At 39.0% G+C, this 25,013-nt stretch overlaps 1 protein-coding gene across 7 annotated transcripts in view; it reads left to right on the forward strand.

Annotated features, from left to right (window-relative positions):
• BCL2L13 (BCL2 like 13) overlaps positions 1-24,906 on the forward strand; it is a 36,077-nt gene extending 11,171 nt beyond the window's left edge. For 4 of the 7 annotated variants that reach the window (XM_083402266.1, XM_083402267.1, XM_083402268.1 and 1 more), the window contains exons 3-7: positions 407-514; positions 2,243-2,399; positions 6,795-6,864; positions 11,113-11,256; positions 18,244-24,906. In XM_083402266.1, coding sequence (XP_083258392.1) covers positions 407-514; positions 2,243-2,399; positions 6,795-6,864; positions 11,113-11,256; positions 18,244-19,047 — 1,283 coding nt within the window. In that variant the 3' untranslated portion in view covers positions 19,048-24,906. The remainder of the gene's footprint in view (positions 1-406; positions 515-2,242; positions 2,400-6,794; positions 6,865-11,112; positions 11,257-18,243) is intronic. The other 3 variants (XR_014502645.1, XR_014502647.1, XR_014502646.1) reach the window with 2 other exon arrangements.
• Positions 24,907-25,013: the final 107 nt, after the last annotated feature.

Raw genomic sequence — 25,013 nt, forward strand, 5'->3', positions numbered from 1 at the left:
GGGAAAGTCATTTTCTTTATTAAATTTCTTCCACTTTCATAAATACAAATTTATAGCACTAATATATATGTCTACTTAGAAGTAAGTCCCATTGAACACAACTCTGTCATCCCTTTTCATTTGCCATGCTGAGGGGGCCTTAGCTAAATGCACATGGGATTGCAGCCTTGTTTATTTTTCTTAGGGAATTTTTTCCTCACTAGAAATGATTTGTTGTGTGAGAAATTGACCTGGATGCTCTTGTGCCATAAACACTGATTCCTACTTATTTTTATAGTGAACTGAAGTTCTTTTGCTTTGATAGAACTGCAAGTGTTTGTAATTGATGAATATTTGTCGCTCTTCTGCCATTATATGCATATCCTAAGAATCTACCTTTTTAGCTGAACTTTTTTGCTTGTTTCAGTGACTGATCCATCTGCGGTCTCACAAGCTTTAGATAAGGAAGTCCTGGAGAAAGTTAAAGCAGAAATTGAGGAAGAATTGAAACGTCTTGATGAAGAAATTTTGGAAGGTCTGTGCAAGTTGGTGGACTTATTTTCTTGGTTGCTTATGTTGTTATGTTCCAAGAATTATAATTTTCCTACAGCCATATTTTCAGAGGGAATATTAATTCCTGTTTTTGAGAATTATGTATTATAAGCCAATGTAATATACATTTCAAACTGTAAGTGAAAACAGCTGTATTTTCAAAGGGAAAATGCAGTCAAAGATTAGTGCAGGTTCTTCAGAAAGATGTATTATAACCCAATATAATAAATACACAGTTCCAACTTAAGTAAGATTGCTATTGAAGTTTTATTTTCTTTTTGCAAAAGCTGCCTTAGATGAGACATAATTATGTTCGTGCAAAATTACAGAATAGTTATTTTTATTGGTTCTGTATGCTTAAGTGCAAATTCTACCTTAGAAATGTTTATTTTATATTTTCTGTCCCACCAGGAAGGGTATTAGGGCATTCCTCTCTCTAACCTCAGCATTTGTAATTTAATCATACACTAAAGGCAAGGATGGGAATCCTATTTCAGTTGTTGGACTACAATCTCATCATCCCTTACTACTGGCCATACCAGGTGGGACTAAAGAGATTTGGGGGTCCAAAAGCATTTGGAGAGATGCAGGCTCTTCATCCTTGATTTAAATATTGTTCAGCCAAGTTAAGTGGATCGATGATTTTATCTTTTGTTTTACACCAGCCTGATAATTATTATATTGAAAGGAGCTATGCACATCATAAATGTGTACTTTTAAGCCCTGGTGATTGCAGTGGGATATATTTGGCTCATCTACATATTAATCATAGGATCACAGAACTGTAGAGTTGGAGGGGACACCCAAGGGTAATTTAGTCCAACTGCTTACAATGCAGGAATGTCAGCTAAAGCAGCCATGACAGATGGCCATCCAACCTCTGCTTAAAAACCTTCAAAGAAGTAGAGGCCATCACCTCCTGAGAGAGTCTGTTCCCCTGTCTTAATGGCACTTAGTCGGAAACTCCTTGTAGCTTGATCCATTAGCATGGGTCCTATCCTCCAGAGCAGAAGAAAATAAGCTTGCTCCATCAGCCATGTGATAGCTCTTTAGATATTTGAAGATGGCTATCTCAGTCTCCTCTCTTGCAGGCTAAATATACCCAACTCCCTCAAACGTTTTCATAAAGCTTGGTTTCCAGAGCCTTGAACATCTTGATTGCCCTCCTCTGCACACATCTTGGATTATATACCTTATTAATTGGCACTCTGGTACAATGTAAGATTGTACTAGTTACTAATTGTTGAAAAACAGAAGGGAAAGAGTCCTTTTGTTTTTGAATTCTGCTTGTAGGTTTCACACAGGCATTTAGTTGGCCACTCTGAGAACAGGATGCTGGACTAGATGGGCAATTGGCCTGGTGCAACAAGCTCTTATGTTCTTAACCAGCTAAGTCATATTTGGAGCAGACCCAGTGAAATTTGCTGCCAAGGAGTGTGGTGGAGTCTCCTTCTTTAGAGGTCTTTAAGCAGAGGCTTGACAACCATATGTCAGGAGTGCTCTGATGGTGTTTCCTGCTTGGCAGGGGGTTGGACTCGATGGCCCTTGTGGTCTCTTCCAACTCTGATTCTATGATTCTATGAAATCAGTTGACTTAAGTTAGTCATGACTGATTAAGTTAGTCAATTGATTCCAGTGGATCTGCTGCAAGTATGACTTACTATTTCAATTTCACTAACAGTATGAAATCTCTCTCTTTTTTTAATTTCAGCTTTTACCAGCACAGGCTTTGATTGCCACACATCTCCAGTATTCAGTCCTGCCAACCCAGAGACTTCAATAGAAGATTGCTTAGCTCATCTGGGAGAGAAAGTATTCCAAGAATTGAAAGAACCTCTTCAAAAGGCATTAGAGACCCTACTTAGCAAGTGAGTTCTCATTTGCTTTGCTCAGCAGGGAAGGTACTTGCTCTTAAAATTCTCACAAATACAGTAATATTGATTATCTGACTATATTTTGGCACAACTATTTCTAAACCTGATTCACTTTCCTTCCTTAATTATGCACTTGATATGAAGTGAGCTAACAATTTCCCATCATTTAAACTTACAAACATCAGTACACTACAATGAAAACAACTTCCTTCAAAGCCACTGCTTATTCTGATAGCTGTAAATGCCCGAATGTTTTCCTTATTAGACAGTAGTCAGGGTAGAGTCCTTCCTCCTAAGTGTTTAAAATCTGGATGCTGTACTACAATGCCATGGGGCTAATACTGATATCTCTATATTTTAGGTACCCCAGATGTTGCCAAACATATATTGGGTGCACTTCTGCTATTGGAACTACTTCCCCCTTCTCATAGTGGGAGCGCTTCTGGCCTTTAATAAGAGGGACAAGTAGGAAGTAATAGAGAAATTGCGTTGAGGTAGCACAGACACGTGTTTCATGTAAGTCAGTCTGCTTTTTTTTCCATATAGCAGGGTAGACCCTCAATGTTGACATGAGATAGGGAGTAGGTCATTTCATTGAATTATTCCAAATGAATATGTAGAGCTGGTATATTATAAAACAAAAGTACTGACATTTGATTATGTTAGTAATACAAGTATCGGAGGGATAAGATAATTGATTCCACAATAGCTTAATAAATTTGGCAGTTCCTGTCTATTGTAAAGCTGCATAGGATTTTGCCATATTGATTACAGCCAGCACTTTTTACCTCACTCTGCTGCATGTAGTGGCAATGTATAGAAGTTCAGGTCTGAAAAGCAACGTTTTTATAGTTTGAAAATAAAACACAATAGAAAACTTTCTATATTCTACTATGCCTGATCTGAAAGTTGAACCACTCATGTTAATAATACAAACTATCACATCTTTATTTACGACAGTTCTCCTTGTGCAGACAGTCCATACCATTCAGAAAAGCAGTTGCAGAGCAAAAAAGGGAAACAGAGCTTTTTGCCAGTATTTATAAGCCCTTCTTACATAAGTCAATATTGAAAGGTACTGAGATACTGTATACAAGCAGTTCCTTGAATTATTATTCTTCTAAAACTGTCACAAAGATTGGTATAGATTTGACTTCATTACACATCTCTACCAGTATCAGGCTTTGTTCATTTTAAGTTAAGATACAGAAAATCACAGGAACACTTTAAGATTGCTTTGCCTAAATCAGGGGTTCTCAACTTTCTCCCCACGGGGCCCACTTGACATGAGTGAAAATTACTGAGCCTCACCAGTCAAAAAAGATGGTGCAGAGGCAGAGCCAGTCATAACATGGTGATAGATGGAGGCAGAGTTTGGCATAATCAGCAGGCAATTACTGGCATCACCTTCTACAGATACCTAATACATATTTGGAAATTACAAAATTCTTTCCCACTGTATTTTTCTTGTGGCAAGGATTTCCACAGCTCAGCTTTCCTCAAGCTTAAGTACAGATGTTTGATCTTGAGGTATTGTGACAGACCCCCAAGTTAGGAAGAATTTGCTGATCCAGAGGTTCTAAGTGGAGAAGGCTTTTTCCTTTATATTTTCCTCTCCCACCCTTGCATGTGTCTCTATAGTATTTTTATCCATCTTGTCATTTCTCCTTGTTAGAGCTTATCCCGCCCCCCACTCTGAAACCTGCCAGCTGTTTTCATCCCTCCTCCCTGGTTCTTTTTACTACCTTCACTTATTTATGCTAATAGTTTTTCTCTCTTAGCCCATTCTGTTGTATTCCCCATTGAATTATTCTTAATAATAAATATATCTTTTCTTATCTAAATTCCTTTAACAACACATCTGACTATTCCTCTTAGAGAAGGGAGACCTGCCATGAACTTCTTTCTCCCAGCCATCTTTACTCAGCAGGCAAGGAGTGGCTGGGGAAACCCATGCAGATGGGTGGGGTATAAATAATAAATTATTATTAAATTATTATATTGCATAGCTTTTGCTATATGCATACCTACTTCCACAGATGACTTACTGGTTCCCAATAGCTTGGAGAAAGATGGAGACTTTGATTGAAGTTGTACGAAAGCGTTTGTTTTCAGCATTGGGATTTTTTTTTTGGCAACAGTCCCAATTTAATACTTTTTATTGGCTCCCTCCCAAGATCAAGCTGATGCCTTTAATATAAAGTTTTTGTTGTCAGCTGAAAGTGTTTCATTTCCTTAGAGCAATTTGTTGAAACGTGCTGAATTTGGGAGTTGTGCCTTAAATGTAATTTGTGTTAGGTTGGCTTTTAGATGCTATTTTGAATGGATGGGTTATAGATTCTTAATTATACATTGCCTTATATGTGCAGTATTGAGATAGAAGTCTCAAAGATTAGAAAACAATTGTGAAAAGGATCAAAATGCCTAACTCCCAGGCCACTATTTTATTATGTTTATACTTTGCTTTTTAGCTAGGATTCGCTCCCAGATAACTATAATGCACATACCGCTGTGAAATGAGCCAGAGTCTCATAACCTTGTTATGTCTGAACCTGGGCTTGTGGTTTGTTTCTCTCCAAACAAACTGGGGGTTGTAACCAAGGTCTGTTCTTGGTTTCTGCTGGAGAGTGAAAAACCTGTCTCTGGAGCTAGATTTGTGATGGCTGTTCTACACACACAGCTCATCGCTGATGTTTTGATTCTTTTAAGATCTTTGAGTTAAGAAATTGCAGCACAAGTGGAAGCTTCTGTATTTGGTAAATTTAATTATCTAGCAGATTGATCAAAATCTATACCAAATGATGTGGGAAAGTTATTTAATTGTCATACACGTGGTTGTTCTGTGAACATGTAGATGCTTTCAAAAATCTGCAATATAGTCTTCTATTGAAACTGTAAGTCATTTATATTGTGGACATGGTGATATGAAGGTTTCCAGCCCTCGTGTACTGAGTACAGTAGACAGATGTAGCAGACCAGCTGTCCTTAAGCTAGACTCAATAAATGCATTTAACCCTTGCTCAGGACATCCTCATGAAAGAAGTAGGAAAATGCGGATTAGGGAAAAAAACCTGCTAAGCATGGAGTGTTCTGTTTGTTGAAAAACAACATACAAAGGTCAATCAGAAGGAAATATATCCAGTAGCATCTCATGCAGCCAGTGCTGGAACAATTTAGTCCTATGTAGGACTAAAAATTTCACTTCTGTCCTCCACCTGCATGTTAGAGGTAAAGATATATATACATATACATATGGAAACTTTCCAATCACCTGGGATGAGCTGGTTAACCTGTCACTTTAGGCTGTGATGCACTGGGTGAAAATAGTGGCCAGTTCACTTCTTCCCCACTTCTGTTGCACTGCAGGGGCCTAAACCATGTTTTGGCTTAGTGTTGTACCCAAACCTTGGTTCATGGTTTGTTTTTCCCAAACAAATCACAAGCATTTGGTTTCAGCCTGTGGTTTGTATGGAGAGAGACAAATCTTGAGTCTGGGTTTTGAGGTAACACTATGCCAAACCATGGCTTAGCTCCCAGAAGCAGTGGAAGAACAAACTGACCACACTTTTTGCTCCATGTAACAGCATACTGCATGTTTTACTTTTAAAACATCCTTAAGCTTAACTGTGATTTAAAGGTAATATCACTCTTACATAGTTTAAGCAGCTTGATCCTGTGCTTATTTAGATGTGTTTAGTGGGGCTACTTCCAGGTAAGTGTACATAGAATTGTGACATATACACACAGTAATGGGAGTTTCTCCTCTCTCTCAGATTTTGCTTTCAGTCACATGTTCAGTAGGTGGGCAAGCAAGAATTGTTACTATATCTTAGTATCCAGTCAGCACACCAGACCCAGATCTTGCCCACCTGTTAATCACCTGACATTTTATAACACAGAATAATTCAGACTTGAAAATAACAATTGGGAGTGTATTCTAAGTGGACTCCCAGTTCTTCCCGTCAGCTGCAAATATCTTGCTGAGCCATCCCCACAGAAATTGGGCCTTGCAGTTGCAGTGGAAGCACCTGCTCAGACACCACTGGCTCTGGTTTGGGCTGTGCCTCTACAGGTTTCCTGATTGCAGCCATCCCATGGAAGTCACTGACCACAATAAAAGTAGTACTAAGGTGGCAACTCCTCAAGGAGTTCAGTTGTAGTATTCTAGTATTAAGTTTTTTGTCAGTTGTCTGCATGAGCTGATTCAACAAAAATTGCACAAATCATTTCACCAACTCTGTAATCTAATATTACTAGAATTGACATATCTCTCTGTGTTACTATTACCATTTCAAGACTGTGCAGAAACTGTTGAAAAGGAAGTTATGCCTTCTTGTTTTGCCTTTGCTTTGCTTTTTAAAATCTTGTGTTTTGGTTTTATTTGTACAGACCAGTAACTTACAAGGAATACAAGGAGAGGACACAGGAAGCATCAGCTCATGCCAGTGGATGGAGCAAGGTACTTGACAAATCACCCTCACTTTGAATTGACTAGATATCCATTATAGACCTGTGCCAATTTAAGGAATCAGTACTCTGTTTTATCTGCCTCATCTGTACCGTACTGCATCTTCCAGGTTTTATTAGCACTTAAGTATAGGAGTAAGTGTAGTTGGTACATTACTACTATGATATTTAATATGATTCTGCAGTCAAACAGCAAACAGAAAGTCAGTATATGGAGGTTCTCCTCTTTCTCTTTTTTAAAAAGCAAAATTCTAGCCCTTTTTGGTGGTAAAGGGCTAGAATTTGGTGGTATGATTGTGTGTCATCTATGTAGCGAAACACCATGAGAGGGGAGGCTGAGCAACATTTCAGGTAGTGATGATGGGTAATACCTCAGTTTTGTTTATAGGACTTTCTTCCATAATCATTAGAACCAGAATAAATAAAATAAGCAAATATATGCACATACTGAATTTAGTTATTCAAATTTCTTTTCATAATAGCGGATCTGAGTTACTTTCTGGCAAAACTTGCTTTACTTTGAATAGAGAGTGACCATGGTCTCTCTTGTAGGACAGATTTACAGGCAGAATTACTTTTGAAAGCTCAAATAATAGTAGTAGTGACTTGGAGCACTTTATCTGTTTACATCTGATAGGCTAGGCCACATTCCTTCCTAGAAAACAATGGCTTTTCATCTTCATGTCTTTTTGGGTCTCTGGGATCAGCTTAAGCCATGTTCTTGATGTTGGGCTTCCACTGAAAGAAGTTGACACTGCAACATGGCTGCTTGCAGACTTTAGGGTGATGCCAGTGTGCCATGCACTTTATTGGCTGTCTCTTGACTCCAAGTCTCCTGCTGGTGTTCTTAGGAAAAGCAGCATTGGTCCAGCATAACTTTGGGAACATTTCCTCCTGTATAAGGTCCCTTGCTCTTCTTGATCAGCTTTATTGGATGTCCATTCTAGTGTTATGAGAAAAGAAGAAAAACATTTCTTTACTCACTTTCTCCATGCCATGCATAATTGTACAAACTTCTGTCTTACCACTCCGTAGTCAACTTTTTTCTAACTAAAAAGTGCTAAAATGCTGCAACCTTTCTTCATATGGGAGTTGCTTCGTCCCTTTGATCATTTTGGTTGCTCTTTTCTGAACCTTTTCTAATACTACAATATCCTTTTTGAGGTGACCAGAACTGTACACAGTATTCCAAATGTGATCACACCATACATCTACCAGTCTTTTTAGAAAATGCAGTGTCTGCAATTTATAGACTTTTCTGTAACATCTTTTTGACTACATACTCTAACAATATGATTGCTGATGCAGATAAAGCTTGCAAAACAGGTTGCGTTGAAAACAATCTTTATTGGAATTACCACTTTTACCCAGTGGCTATTTTTCTTGAAAACCTGCCCTTTAACAGAGGATTTTGAAGGGAAATGAAAAGAATTAAGAACCCTTCCATCCTATACAGTTTCTAAACTGATAAACTAAAGGAGAATACAAAGGTCACCATGAGAAATCTTAAAAAGTTTTGAACTTACCTTCAAGGAGCTAAAAATGTCATTTGCTTTCTTGCAAACCAAATGTTGATTGGATTTTTTTTATTGAGTGTCTTCTAGGTTGACAGGAAGTAAAACAGCTATAGTTGGAAGGTGGCAAATGTTCCTCTTTTTTCAAAACAACAAAAAACACTTCATTCTGATAAAATCTTTTCCTACTGAGTTACAACTTTTTGATACCAGAGCTGGAATCCAAAGAAATACTTTGGCTCACAGAAAGGGTGGTGTTAGTCCAGTGGAATTTTTCACTTTCAGCATCTGATAACCATAACACATCAGAGTAGCTTACAAACTCTCCTGAGTTTGAAAATAAGGTCACTTGATATAGGGAGCTATTGTTTAAGGAAACAAATCGGGCCTGAAAGCACTTTCGGACTCATGGAACTAGTTTATGGTTCTTTGGAACCTGGCCTAGGAAACTCAAACTGCTCTTATGGCTCTGAACTTCTTTTGTATAAATATAATTTGTCCAAATGACAAAGGGAAAGGGAAATAATTACTGTTGCTGAACAGGATGAAGGTGAGGAAGGCACTTTATCTGAATGATTTTTATTTTTTGTAAGTACTGTATAATTCTTTTATACAGCATCCACAACAGAAATTGAACGTGACATTTTGCATTAAGGAAAAGGAAATTTGGTGTATGGGTGAGAGACAAACCTTAGACTGAGCAGGAGGCGGCAGAGATGCAGATGGTTTTCATTCTTTCCTTTGTAGGGGATAGGGTTCTCCATTGGTATAGTAGTGGGGCTGATGGGTGTACAGTGGTGCCCCGCAAGACGAATGCCTCGCAAGACGGAAAACCCGCTAGACGAAAGGGTTTTCTGTTTTGGAGGTGCTTCGCAGGACGAATTTCTCTATGGGCTTGCTTTGCAAGACGAAAATGTCTTGCGATTCCTGGGGGTTTTTTTCCGCTCCCCACCCCCTTTTTCTAAGGCACTAAGCTGCTAATAGCCTTTTAGCAGCTAATCCACTAATCCCTTAAGCCTTTAATAGCCGCTAATAACCGCTAATAGCGCTAATCCGCTAATGGTCTTGCTTCGCAAGACGAAAAAACCACTAGACGAAGAGACTCACGGAACGGATTCTTTTCGTCTTGCGAGGCACCACTGTATCTCTATTAGTGCTCAAATTGCATTTTCAGTAGCATTTTTCTTCCCACCCCAGCACAGACTTTTACAACTTTATCCATGTCCCATATCCAGATGGATCTCCCCTTGCCAAGCATTTGGTGTTGTTACTGTGGTTTCCTTCCTCTTCCTATAATCCTTCAGGTCACGGTTACAGTCCAACATGGTGTGTATTTCCATAGAAGTCAGCCCTGGGGTATTCTATGGGGGTTACACCCATGTAAATGTATACAGGATGACAACTTTCCTGAAGACATGGATTCCAAATGCATTCAGAGAGAACAAAGCATGACTATTTCACTCTAAATGCATAGCACAGAAGGAGCCAGTTGTATCCAGTTTTCTGTTAACAGAAATAAGCCCATCTTTTTCCTTGTGAAGCACTCATAGACATTTCAATCTCATAGAAGCTGCCAGGTTCTTAAAGGGTTAGACATATAGTACATCAATTAGTTTTTAATGAATGTTTTCAAATAGATTCTTTTCAGCCCATCAGATATTTATTTCAGATACTAATTGTTCCAATTCTATTTATGATTGAATGGAAAAGATACTGTCACTTGGTGCTATGCTTGCTAAAAGCCCATAATGAAAGGGCTTAGTATCTTGGTGGCCCTATGGGAGAGAGCCATAGTTACCACTCGTGTTAGGGAGCTTATTTGGAGTAAAGTAGATCTCTCTGGGTTGAAGCTTCAAGACTCCAAGACAGCATTGACTTTCTCTCATCACAGATATTCACATAAAAATACCCTTTTAGGTGCTAGCTAATTTCTTTCAAGTCTACTGGAATATCTTGCAAGAGAAGATAAATCAGTATTGACTCTTCTTTGGGATAAGTCAAAAATAGAGAGTGCTATCGCTTGGTAATTCCAGAAATTTGATCAGATAGTGGTGATTTAATTGAAAAGTCACTGTTAAGGAAGGTACAGAATGTTACCCTGTTGCCAGTAATGCATTCTTTGCATTTGAAAGTCCTTGAAGCTGATACTGAAATTGTTTTTCTTGGTGTTGTATGGAGTGTTTGAAGATTATAATGTTGCACAGCAGCAAAACTTTCCAGTCCACTTTACATTGGGTCACTTGAAGAAGGGATACCTAGGTCCATTATTCTTCTCCCTTTCAAATTGCTGTTACCATCCTGACTGCCTGTTCATTTTAAACAGTGGAGACCCTGCAACAGTAGCAGCAACTCATTTACCTGCCCAAGAAGTAGTGAGAGGTAGGGAATGATGAGTTGAGAACTCATTGCCTGATTCTTGAGACTAGATTGACCCACTGACTAATCTGCTTTTTGGCCAGGGTTCTGTGTTCTATGTATTCTCTTTCTTAACTGAGTACTTGAAAAAGATTATTAATATTTATATTTATACAGGCTTAGTGTTGCCTCCTTCAAAGCTGCCCTCCCACCATGCTTGTATCTCATGTCCATGCATGCAAAATTAAAGTACTTACGCAATAAATGTATTTAGCACTCTTTGGCGCAGTGGCAGGATTTTATTCCAAACTACTACAATTCCTGATCATGTCTCTTCCTCGCCTACCCTTTCTTCACTCTTTACTCCCAAGGTTTTAGTGCCTCTGGTGATCCTTCAGCGATTCCTGATGGAACTGACAAGACAGGGCAAAGAACCACTTGGGGCACTGCTGAATTTTGGAGTGACCTACCTGGAAGACTATGTTGCAGACTATATCATCCAGCAAGGTGGATGGGTAAGGAAGTTAAATGTCCAACTGTGTCTTCCTCCAGAGTTGATGAACAGATATGTGCATCTCTCTGTACAACAGTTGTATTTAAGATTTACTAACTGTTCAAAGGAAAGCAGTGTTGATTTTTTTGTCCATAGCAGAACATATAGATATTATTTAGGATAATGAACAAGAACAAAGGTAACAGCATTATTTTTAAATTGATCTTAATTAAAACTCATATGAGTTTAGTTCTGTTTTCGTGGGGCAGCAGACTTGAGCTACCTCACAGTCATGAACAAATTCAGGTTATGCATTTAGATTGAGCTTGTTTTAATTTTATTGAATTTTTCAGAGTGCTTTAAGTTGTATTTCTCTAGATCCCTGTGTGAAATGGGTTAAGAAAAAATGGGTTCTACTTAAAGTGCTATTTGAAAATTGTGTTTTGAAGGTACAACGAAACCCTCTAAGAATATCCAGGCCCCCTCCCTCCCATCTGTTTCTTACAACTTGATAGTTGAACTGGAGCACAGTGAGCATACAGATTATTCCTCTCTGGGAGATAGAACACTGCCAGATTTAAACAGAATTAATCTGGGATTAGTGAAATGACTCCCAAGTTGTTTTTATTCTGAAAGTAAAGCTGTTCAGTGGTTCGAAAATCTAAATAGCAAAAACATACTAATAACCTTTAAAATTATATATTTTTCATATTTTGATTTTGTAAAGTGTACTAGGAGGGTGCAAACAGTGGTTTTACCAGGGGCTTTCCCCTCGCCCTCATATCCTTTGTGCCCTTATTTTCTCATAAGAATAAATATGTTTCTTGACTGTACAAATTGCATATTTGCCTGGTGCAAGAGCTGGTGTTTAGATTATGCCTTTATGACTTCCACTTCCTGCAGAATAAACAATGACTCCTACATCTGGTTATGCTTTGGGCCTTGATTTAATGAAATGTCTTAGATTTTTTGTTTTTGGCCAGTAGATAACTTCTTGCATTGTGCCCGCCTGTTTCTTTTGATGTTTTGGTACCCTCAGAAGACTGTGTTCCATACCTCAACGACTTCTGTAAAGCCTTTTATAAACATGCGTGTCACAATGCATAGTTGCTTCTGAAAACACACAGCAGCCTAGCTGTGTCTAAGAGGGAGGGAATGTTCACTGTGTGACCGTTTGTAGTTGACTTGGCAGTTCCATGAACCATGCACTTATCTATTCACCTCTAGCCAGGCATAAAATTGGACTGACAGAAGCTGCATAACCAACAGGGCAGAGCTATTTTTGAAATGGTGCAGGAAAGGTGAAGAAAGAATTGAAATGGTGATAATTTTTAAACTGAATAATGATTAACTGCCATGATTAACTACTCTGTGGTTAAGAGTAAGATCTTGGGTATTTTGATCTTGATCTTCATGTCATTATGCACAAGGTTCAGTTTTGTGGCTGGTACCTAGTCTTATTTTGATTTGGTTTAACAAATTTGTGTTTTAAGAAACTGAGACTGCAGTATTTCAAGTTTTCCTGAAACATGGTACTACCATTAAGCAATGCTTTTTGGTCGTGTTTAAATACTTGAATAGGGAAACTTCAAATTAATTGCTCTGTTTGGAAGCTCAGAATGCACAGCAAATGTTCTTGCTGGTCTTCACTAATGGTAGTACAGCAGAATTGGAGAATTAGCTGTAATACTGCCCCTGAGCTGCTTAATCCCAATGTGTAAGGTTCAGCTAGACCTCCTAAATTTCCAGTCATGGTGAACCTGTCCAAGGAAGAAGAAACAACAATGTGTATTGGCGGGTAGGAGATAGCTTAAAAGTTGTTTAAAGACTAAAATCACTTAAATATTCATCTACTCCAGCAGAGGCAAGGAATGGATTAGTTAATAGTGTCTTAACACTCTGTGTTCCATTAGTCATTAAAGAGTATGTCATGAGGGTCTCCCAATTCCTTGCACGAAAGTCACAAATAGTCTTTCTATAGATTTAGAGCTTTGTGAAAACATCAGGTCTTTCTACAGAGGAAGCAGTGGCAAAAACGGTACAACCTCAGGAGCTTTAGTAAGTGGAAATAATCCAGACCGAATGAGCTATTTTGTAGACTAGGAAAATAATTAGACTGAAGTAAAAAATAGTCATGCAACATGGAACACACTTGGAGCAATAAGATACTACAAACTGAATATATAGAATCTTAATATTGGATTCATCACCCAGTGCCATCACTGTGTAATGGAACGTCAGTCAAGAGTAGATTTCCTGATATTTGGAGGATTTTTGCAGAAATGGCAACCTTTAAGAAGAAGATTGGTTCTGGGAATAAGTCCCATAGAACTCAGCTGGGCTTGTTTCTAAATAGACCTGCATAGGATTATGCTGCAAGACTACAAAAGTTAAATGTAGCACATTTAAAAAGGTAATGTCCTCCTTTTCATTGTTCTGATGGTTTCCAGACATTTTTTCTATGTTGCTTTTCCTTTTCTAATGAGAAGTTGTGTTGCACACATTTTGAGTGGGAGCAGTGAGTAACGAGTAACGTTCTTCAGTGAAATCTGCATTAAGTCTGCTTTTGTAGTAATTTCAATATCAGGAAGAATCAAAATGCAGTTGCAGTTTCTAAGTTCTCATAAAGTTTTGCATATGTAAGCAATAGCTTCTGACCTAAAAGAAACAGAGTCATGCAATGTTGTTGGTTACTGAACTTGAAAAGGATTATAAGAACAATGCAGAATATATACTTTTGCTTTACTTCTCTTCTTGTAAGGCAGTAGGTTGGTTTGCTTTGAATTCATTTTCAAGGTAGCAGTGTACTTCTTTAATCATAAGAGGCAGAGATCTAGCTGTGAGCATTTTTGTAGACATAGCTTGCTCTCTAGACATTGTTGATGGAAACCAGAAGAGTCACAGAAAGGTTCCATGTTTTCCACTGGGTCAAAACAAAAAACGTTCATTCTAATTTGGCAGCAGCTTAGCTCTACAGCTTGCCCTGAAGCTGTATTAGGGCACAAACAAATTGATGTGCAGTGCGCATACTCCCTCCCCTTTCTCTGTTCACTCTCCCTCTGTTTGCTGTGTCTGCTGCATCAGAAACTTCTCTTGGAAAAGTGCAGAGTAAGAACAGTCAGTTTGGGTAAGACTTTACTACTGAAGTAGTATAATTATGCTTTAAAAGTGTCAACCTTGTCCTAATTTCCAGTGTTTCATCCACATTGAAAAGGACTTGTGGGAGATCTGAGAAGAATAGAGATGACTAACTATTTTTGCTTAAAAGTTGTTATTCTGCTTTGTCACCAGTTTACATGCTTGTGGCTTGCTCTGCTTTAATAATCTCTGCATGAAAGTATAATTAAGTGCCTTTGGAAACTTGCACATCCATTTGACTTGTAAAAAGCGAACTAGAAGCTGCAATGCACAATTAAAGTCTAAAGTATTGCTTTCCTTGCCATTGCGATTGTGATTGAGTTTATAGAATGATACGGAAAGCAGGCTACTTCCCCTAGTGCTTGATTCTGGGTTTTATTTTCAGTCTTGGCATTGTTGTTGTCTTTAGAAGTGTAAAGTAGTGGTTCAGTTTCTAAAACTGAAGTTGGTGGTAAGTAGCTGTGTTTTATACTCTGATGGTAGTGGTATAAGAACAAACTTCATTTCCGTTTTGAACTTGATAATTTCATTCTTATTAGAAAGACAACCAGGATCTTGCATCAAGGTTTGTTTGCTTAACAAAATTTATATTCTGCTTCAGTGTAGTGAAACCTCTAAGCATCTTGCTTTTCAGACTATTAATAGTGGCATACTTTCAGTGAAAAAACAAAATTGTCTGGTTCTTTATTCCAAGATTTGACTCTGGATGACAAGGGAGAAATCTTTAGGCAATGTATTAAAATAGCAGCATGCTTTGTTGGAGAGTGTGTTTTGTAAGAGAGTAAAAGAATGTACCTTTATTCAGACTTCACTTGCTTACAGAAGTGAGATAATGGAATCCAGGATAACATAATGGATGGTGTAATTTAAAAATAATAATTGCTGGAAGGGATATATCAATAAATGCTAGCTGGAGATTTGTAGGCTTGTGAGACATTATTGACTTTAAAAAGGAGTCTACTGCAGATTTCAGTATCAGATAACAATTCCTGTTTTAGATGGCTTACCTCTTGACTTAGTTTCTCCTCTCTGCTTGAAAATGGAATATTGTGGACTGTAATATGTAGTACATAACACTGTATTTGACAAGGGGAGGTCCTATTTAATAGGTTAATGTTGCTTGTACAGACTAACTGCTCCTGGAAGGAGAGTTCCTGTGTCTTTTTGTATGCTTTTCTAAGTGAAATGAGCAAGTGTTTGTTTTTAGCAGCATGGGTAGCGTGACTGATTAATTTTAGATCTACGTGATACTTAGCATCTTGACTGTTTTGAAATACTAAAACAAATCATTGGGATCCTGCATATGCAGTTTAAATTTGTTTATATTTGTAACCTGTTCCTATGTCCTATGTCCAAAGTCTCAGGACAGTGAATGAAAAGCATAAGAATCCTATTAGGACAAAATAAAGTTGGGCTTAGAGAAGACTCCATAACCTTCAGCACTCTCTTGCTTCACTGCATACTAGAGACAGCTTCACCCACCTTCCTCGGTGCCTGCTATCCCACACACTTCACTCTTCTGTGTCTCAACCCCTTCCATAGTGTCTATTTCTCCCTCTTATTGAGGTTGTTCCTACTCCTTCAGCTGACACCTAGGGGAGCAGCCTCTTAACCTATTCTTCTCCCCACCACCCCCAAGCCTGGAAAGCCAACCTCTTCAGGAGCCTGCACTCTCAAATTTGAGATTGTCTAAGATGTCTTTTCCTTCATTGCTACTTAATATTCCATGGCTCTATCTTTTCCATTATTTCTTTTTTTAACTGCTAATTCCTGGCACATTTGAAAGCTGTTAAACTGCAATCTGAAGACCTTTGTGTGACCTTCAGATAAGAACAGCACTGTTGATGTACGAAGATTAAGTATAACACCTCAAGTGGCATAAAATAGCCTGTTCTGTGGATCATGTGGTACAGATAAAAGGATTCTGTAGCCTGTGGTGCAGTTTGTGCTGAAATGGAGGTAACAACAACTTTCCTTTATGAAGATAAGAAATCTATTTGAGCAGTATTGCTGGCTAGATGTAACTGAGAATTCCACACTCATTGTTGGGGAAGGGCTGTAGCTCAGTGGTAGAGCACATGTTCTGCGTGTAAAAGCGAGTCAGTGTCAACAGTACTAAGAAAGATGGACCCAATGATCTGACTTGTTATAAGGCAACTTACAATGTTCTCATTTGTAGTATACACAGCTTAATGTTATTCATCTTGGGGCATAATCTTTCAGTTCAGATACTAGATTATTTAATGAAACTGCTAGGTAATTGCATCAGAGTGTCTGTCTTCAAAAATAGCCAATTTTTTTTGCAGACACTTAGTAATTGTAGAATGATCTTCTCTGGGCAAGTTTTGTGTCCTCAATTAAGTAAAATACGGGGCCAAAAAGGTTAAGTTGTATGAAACAATATAAGCGGAATGACACTGGGAGTAATATTAATTGAACTCAGCTCTCTAGAACTAATTTTCAGAGGTTAGGCCTCTGGTGCCTAACACATTTTTTATTCTTTCTTAGTATTGATTTATTTTAAAACATACTCTACTTGTTTTTGTTTTTATTTTTAAAAACCTACTAAAATATCTTTGTTGGCAAAACTTCTTTGCTGCTACCTGTGCAGATCTCTTCTCAATATTCCTTTGGTTTTCTGATGCAGGGTCATTCTTGATTAGAATATCACAAACATCTGATGGGAGGGCCTGTCTGCATTATAGTGCTCTGTGTTCTGATTTTTGTTTTACATGACTCTGGTGTTGAAGCAAGGGTGAATAGTGCAAGCTAGCCTGGAGCTATGAAGAGGGCAGAGGAGTGGGAACAATTCATAGCAGAATAACATGTACTCTTCACCATAAAGCTCCTGAGCTCATGAGACAGCTTGATCAGCACGGAAAGAGGGTGGATGGGGATTTACTGAGTAATTACTTTCTGTGTGGCGGCAGTCCAGCCCGATGCAGCTTTTTGCATGTGCCACATTCCATTAGCACAGATGGATAGTTGTGAAAGGCAGCCATCAACAGAAGCTCTGAGAGCTTTGCTTGAAGGATGCCTGAGTGGTTCTGGTTAGCAATGCTTCAATATTCTTTGTATTATAACATTATCTCTCTATACAGATACCAGATTATTATTATTTTTAAAAAAAGTTCAGTTAATTCAAATAGGCTTTGAATTTTTATAAGTTATGAAGAAATTGTGATATGTGTATGGGTGACTCCTGAGGAATAGATTTCTAGAAATAAAAAAGTAACTCCTATGTAGTACAATTTCAGTTGAGGCACTTTCCTAATAGAATCAACACTCACCATAGAGTATGTGAGAGATTGCTACAGAACTACAGTTGTACTTCGGAAGTCAAACGGAATCCGTCCTGGAAGTCCGTTCAACTTCCAAAACGTTCGGGAGCCAAGGCACAGCTTCTGATTGACTGCATGTGTATTGTGAAATAATGTTCATCAGATTCATGTGTTATGCTCATAACAGTCCTGTGAAATAGGTTAGGGTGACTGATCCTGACTTTTGTGTGCATGCACACACATAGAATTTCATAATAGTAGAGAACTGAATCCAGGTCTCTTTCCCATATCCAAGTACAATACTTTTGTCTCAAACCAGACAGAAGACAACTACTGTTCAATACTTAGTTTTGACAATATGCAAACCTCTTTAAGTATTAAAGTTTTGTTGCCTCCCCGCCCCCCGCAATAATTGCATGCAACTGCACTCTGATGGAAACCTGTTGTATCCATTGGCTGTTCAACTATATGTAGCAATTATACGTTCTCTGGGTCGTTCTGAATTAAGGCTACCATTCTTCTGTAATGTGGTTGTATCATGTAAAATTAAGTGCTGCTAACTTTGTTGATTATGTGCATTTTTCTTCTAGGGTACTGTCTTTAGTTTGGATTCTGAAGAAGAGGAGTACCACGGAATAATTGCTGAAGATAGCAATGACATCTACATCCTAACTAGTGACAACTCAGGCCAGGTGAGCCCTCCTGAGTCGCCTACAGTGACAACATCTTGGCAGTCGGAGAGCTTGCCAGTTTCTTTGTCAGCTAGTCAGAGTTGGCATACTGAGAGCTTACCTGTCTCGTTGGGGCCTGAGTCTTGGCAGCAAGTGGCTATGGATCCTGAAGAAGTGAAGAGTTTGGACAGCAATGGAGGTGGGGAAGAAAGGAGTGAAAATAACTCTTCAAACTCTGATATTGTTCATGTTGAAAAGGAGGAGATACCAGAGGGGGTTGAGGAAACAGTGGTGTCAGAAGTGGTCCTGCAGGCTGACCCTGCAAAGTCTGCTTCCCCAGAACCTCCAACTGCATTGCTGGAGCCAGAAGCTGAAATTGTGTCTCTTAAAAAGCCAGGCCCCTCTGCACCTTCACATAAGGAACACCAGAAAGAGGGGAAAGAGGTGCTGCTGCCAGAACCTGAAGCTCCAGCCTTGAGTAAACCTGTCCAGCAATTAACTCAGTCAGAAGAAAAAGCTACCCCCAAACCTGAAAGAATACTGCCTCCAGAAGAAGAAATAAAGGGAAGCTATTCTGAAGAAAAGGAAGAGAAGACTCCTGCTGGAGAGGAGAAACCCATCCTCTTACCAGAAGGCAAATCAATTCTACTATATGGTGGGGCAGCTGCAGTGGCCATCCTAGCTGTGGCAGTAGGTGTAGCACTAGCATTGAGGAAGAAGTAGTGAATGCCTCTCCTCAAGGAGGTAGCGCCTGAATCTACACTTAGTTGCATTGGCTGAGGGTTGTGGTGCCTGCTGTTAATGGGAAATTCATGTAGCAAAAAGGGTGATGGGGCAAGGGTACACTATAAAGCTAAGCCTGGGGACAATCATGTTTTTAGTGGACTGGTATCGGATCTTCCTGTTTAACATATAGGGGTGTCATTTTGAAAACCCCTGCACATTTAATATGTATGTATAACTGAGAAATGGGGATGCTTATACACTGGAAACCGCCACAGAACATTCCAGGGGAAAAGGAAAGTTTGTTGTTATCCCTGGAGATTTCCCTTCCATAAGCTGCTCTTGCAGCTTCTTGGTTCCCCTTTAACCTCTTGAATGAGAGGCTCAGTGTAGCATGAGGTTGGTAGCTCTTTTGTCTCGGCTTCCTCAGGTATTGCACAGCTCCTCTTGACCTCCCAGATCTCTTTTAAACCCCAGTGGGTTAGTGCTTCTTCAATACAGTGGTACCTCGGGTTAAGAACTTCTTTCTTTCTGGAGGTCCATTCTTAACCTGAAACTGTTCTTAACCTGAAACTTCTTAACCTGAGGTACCACTTTAGCTAATGGGGCCTCCCGCTGCCGCTGTGCCGCTGCTGCGCGATTTGTTCTCATCCTGAAGCAAAGTTCTTAACCTGAGGTACTATTTCTGGGTTATCGGAGTCTGTAACCTGAAGCGTCTGTAACCCGAGGTACCACTGTACCTCTTTGCTTTATACCTTTTCTACCCCCTCATATATATTTAATGAAATTCTTAAAGCTCTTTAATGTTGGATGGGTAAAGCAATAGTCTCCCATGCAGGGATGAAATTATAAGAGTTTGGTGGGAAGACATATTCTTTGATCCCTCATGTGTATCTGATCTCTGCTACTTTTGTGTTTTCCCTCTCCCTTTGCCCTTTTAATGCATCCTGTTTTTTATATCTGTTTAGTTATCAAAGAGACCCTTTTATCATTCTGATGAATAAAAAGGAGAAATGTTCAGCAGTTGTAAGCTGAACTGGCACCACTTGCAAAGTCAAAATAGAAGCCCCTGCTTTGGACATCTTTTCCCTGTTGCGTTTGCACAAATTCAAGAGTGAAAGACGCTTAGCCTTAAATTGACCTTGACCACTGATAAAAAGCCAAGCACAAGGTCTTCAAAGAAATGAAGTCACATAGTTCAACCGAAGCAGCATTGTGCTGTCCCTCCCAGTTGTTTGCCTGGTTTTGGCTGTAGAGTGAATGGTGACCTGAAAGCCAGTAAGTCATGTAAACTTGCCAGATAATAGCTACCTGTGGAAAGTTTATTTTTAATCCAGCCAGGTATGATTTCTACCCAAGAGGAATGAAATAAGATATGTCTTATCAGTGTTTGGTGCTGTGTGTGTGATGGAAACAAAATTTAAATATTACTCTGTTGGTGTTTGCTGGCTCTATGGAGTGGAAGCTCTCATGTCCTTCAAGCATTTGCTGCAGCTTGTTTGGGCTGCTGAGATGTGTATAAATCAAAAGTAAAAAAAAAAAAAAAGACCTTTTTCAAACTTTTAAAAATATCCAAGCTCCACCATAGTAGACATATTCAAACTTTACCCCTCGTTATTCTGCTAACCAAAGGATGCCGAATGAACCCCTCCCCCCCCTCCTGGTGTACTAATTGGATATGATTACCTGTCTGGCAATCAGGTACCTCTTTACTATAGTGCTATTTAGGAATGTGAAAGTGTTGAGTTGTGGTTTTCTCTAGTTCCTTGCCATAGCTGCCTTTTCCAGTTACCCTCTGCAGAACAGATGATCAGGAAATTCCTAAGATTCCCTTCAACCACATTTGTAGGCTGAACTTCTCCATTCATGTACTGTAAATAATCATCATCTCAAATTAACACATGTATACTCATCATGTGGCAGTGGTGATTTTCTTCTTCTCCAGTGCTTGTGTTAACACGTTACATTTTGGAGGCAATGTCTTGGCAACATGTGGCCTATTCATTATGACCTGTGTTGAATTTTTTTTGTTGCAAAAATTCTTAAGGCTCAATTGCTTCTTAACAAACAAAAAAACAACAATTTCAATTCATTTTAGGGGTGTGATAGTAAATAGAATATGCTCTTTTGCCACAGGAAGCATCCTATAGCCATTCCTAGAATTCATAGACAGACTATGTAGCAAATTGCTACAGGTCTCAGTGTATGTGATGCAAGTAAAAGTAAAAGTAAAGGTACCTCTGACCGTTAGGTCCAGTCGTGGACGACTGTGGGGTTGCGGCGCTCATTTCGCTCTGTAGGCCAAGGGAGCTGGCATTTGTCCGCAGACAGCTTCTGGGTCATGTGGCCAGCATGACTAAGCCGCTTCTGGCAAACCAGAGCAGCGCATGGAAACACCGTTTACCTTCCCACCGGAGTGGTACCTATTTACTTGCACTTTGACTTTGACTTTACTTGCTAGGCAGGCAGGAACTAGGACCGAACAATGGGCACTCATCCCTTTGTGGGGATTCGAACCGCCGACCTTCTAATCGGCAAGCTCTAGGCTCTTAATTAGATGCAATTTAAAGGGAAAGAAAGGAGGTGAAAGACACTCTTTAAGAGTCTTTGAGCTTTAGCCTAGTTTCATTTTTAATCCATTCACCTTTCAAAATCTCAAATTTATTATTACTTACTTCATGTTGTAATTGCTATTTACTCCTGAAACTTCACTGGGCAGGCCCTTATTCAGTGTAGTTTTGATTTACATTTAATGAGTGATAGTTGCCACTATGACAGTCTGCATTCCTGTTTACCATAAAACTGTCTTCCATCTTACTATAATGGTCACTTGATTGTTTGGAGCATCCAGGATGTCTGATGGCAAAAGTAATTGCAGTCAGCCGTAGTTTTAGCACAGTAGCCAAGTTGATGAGGGTTTGGCTCTAATGATTGTGAAGTTGGGAGGAAGTATCCTTACCCACGTTGTGGTAGAAAGCCTGGGTTTACTATCGGTTGGCTATTTGAGAGGAAGCCACTGCCAGTCTCGCCTCCCTGGTGAGTATGCATGTATAATACATAGTTTGTGCACACAAGGGGTTATCTTCCCACATTACATGCACACCTACAAATGTTGTATGTGAAGTGTCCTCTAACCATATGGGAATTTTTGCTTTTTGATTCAGCAGGATGGGAACTTTGCCATGGCGGTTGGGAGTTGCTGGTTAGGTAATTTCCAATGCTTTTTTCTAGTGCTGTCTTTGTTACCCATTTTCCAGAATAAAGTGCCTCAGTGTATTCCAGTGAGCTTTAACAGTTTTCCTTTTTTATATTTGCCTGCTTTCTATTTTGTAGCCCTATTGTCCAATAGTGAGTATTCTTGAGCTATAGCTCCAAAAGCCTTTGGGGAAAAACCTCCCATGCTGGAGGAAGGTAAAATAAATCATAGCTGCTATGTCATTAGATATTAGCATTGTTGCAAGAGTTAATATAGCTCAATAGTACCATTTTGGGTTCTCAGTATTTAGAGATGCACTAGTATTAGACCAATTCAACCGATAATAGATGGAAATGGTCTATAGCTCTCAATAAATTTGATGGTTTGAAATGGATGTTGTTTCCTTTGCGTGAATATTTGCAAAACTCTTCTTTCTCCACTACATACCCTCTTAAATATGAGTTATGCATGCTTTGAAATAAGCCCCTCCCTTATTTGCTAGGGCTATTGCCAATACAAATTCTCATTTTTCTAGCAGGCACTACAAATTAATTAGGATAAACCGGTACTGTTTTTCTTTTTCCAATACTAAGGTCATGTGTTTGGCCCAGGGGTGGGCAAGAGAGACAATGGGCAACTGTAGATTGGTATTCTTCACCTGTTAATTTCACTAGTTTCAAAATGCTAAAAAGAACGTTAGATGAAAGATTAAAGGGTGTAGAACTGTGAACTGCCACTTTCAACCATTGACCAGTAATAATCTGTTCTATTTTCTGTAGATTTCTGAAATAAGTGTGTGTGGGGGTAGTCTTTTCCTGAAGATATTAGGGCTTCAAGATGAAATAGGACTTGGTAAAGGTGTCTCATACTATAATTTCTCTTATTCTGTGATATATAGTCATACATTTATTTAGTTGGTTCAGATGAATGTCTGTTTTTAGCAGTGAGATGGATGCTTTGAAGCAGTGTTATTTCACAGCTTTTCTTGAAGCATCACTAGAGAAGGGCTAGTCTGTTTATAAATTAACAACTAACATTCTATACTCTGGCAACAGTACTTCTCAGGGTTAATGTTCATATAGCACAGGCAACAGGCTGGAGTCTATATGGTTTTTGGAGCTGCAAACAATAAACTATTTAGGAGAAATCATGAACATATGTGTTATTGTGTTAGCAGTAACAGGCATATAGGTGGACTTTTAGAAATGTATTCCATGTGAAATTGTGTCACCTAGAGGTACCCATTTATTATATACTGTACTATTTATGAGCAGGGTGGTCTGCAATTCTGCATTGGAACACCTAAAATTATTAGACTGTACCATACAAACCAAGCCACAAATGCACATTCAGACAACAGTGTGGCTGCCATCCTCTCTCAGCCCCCCCCCCAAAAAAAATTCCAGTGGGCAGGTGACTGCCATTGAAAACCTCTTTCCTGTCCAGGCAAGCAACAAGGCAAGAAGCAGCACCTCTCTTAGGGGTGATAGGTGTGTTGCTCCCTGTGGCTTGTATTAGAGTTGGCTGAAATAAGCCCAGCTACTTATTTAAGAACAAAACAAAAGCAGGAAGTAGCTGGACTTTTATCTCAGTAAATCTAAAATTGATTCCCTAACTCTCACCCACTCCTCCACTGATTTCTGGTGCTGTAGCAGTCTTGTTTGGCCTTCAGGGAGACATGTTTGATATGCTACATACTAAAACTGCAGTAGCTACTGGAAAAACTATGTTTCCCAGAAGCTAGTTGCAACCGGGGGGAGGCTATTCCTGCAGCTGCTGCAGTAATTCTCTTAATTTGTGGTTAAAGGAAAGCAGGTTTGTGTGGGTTTGACTTGTAATACTTCATATATCAACCCCCAGAACTCTTTATTTCCACGGCTAGAAAGCTGAGTTTGATTACATTGTTATTCCTTAAGTGATACCCTCTAACTACTGTCTATACTGATCATGAGGACTTAAAGCAAATTTTGTCTAGGAACTGTCCTAGCAGTATAAACTGTTACAAACCAATGCAGACTTTCAGACATTGCTCATTAAGTAGAACCTATTTTACCTCTGATAATGCTTTAAGTTATGTTGGAAGAGATTGAAGCTTGGTTGCACTCTAAAAGATTATGGATTTTGATTGTGAGAGCAAAAGAGATGAGATAAATGAAAGGCTATATAACAAACCACAATTTATCCCCTCTATAGAGCTCCAAAGCTGTAAAAACAACTCATCAGCATATAGGTTAAAAGCCTATTTCAATCCTGTTCATACAAAAGCATAGAGGATTTGAGTTATGACTAGAGGTATTAGAAAAATATTGTGTTTGTTTCTAGTGAATTCCTAAAACAATTGGTTGATTTTCAATAATAAGCAAATTTGCATTCTGAAAGACTGATGTGACATGCAAATCAGTTAAGTGTTCAAGGAACTGTATTTTTCTAATTCCTTATGCAAGTACAGCATTTTCAAAATTACTGTCTGAAGCCTTTTGTGCCATTTGATGAATTAAAGAAAACTTGCTATTTCCAGTGTTAAAAAGGAGTTACCAGCTCCCTCATCTACTGTTTATAAATTGAAGGGGTATGTTTATTTTTTCTCTGCTGATGGCGCTTTGTTGTAAGACCCATGCCCCTAGCCCTCAGTTGCACTTTAATAAAGTCAGTTTTGAAGAAAAGATGTGTGGTATTTCCTTCTGTTTAGTACAGGTGTGGGAAAGCTGGTGGGCCTGAGGATTGAATATGGCCATGCACAGCTCCCCATCTGACACACACGGCTCTTTTC

This window comes from Podarcis tiliguerta, assembly GCF_965153285.1.
Source record: "Podarcis tiliguerta genome assembly, chromosome: 10".
Lineage (NCBI taxonomy): Eukaryota > Metazoa > Chordata > Lepidosauria > Squamata > Lacertidae > Podarcis > Podarcis tiliguerta.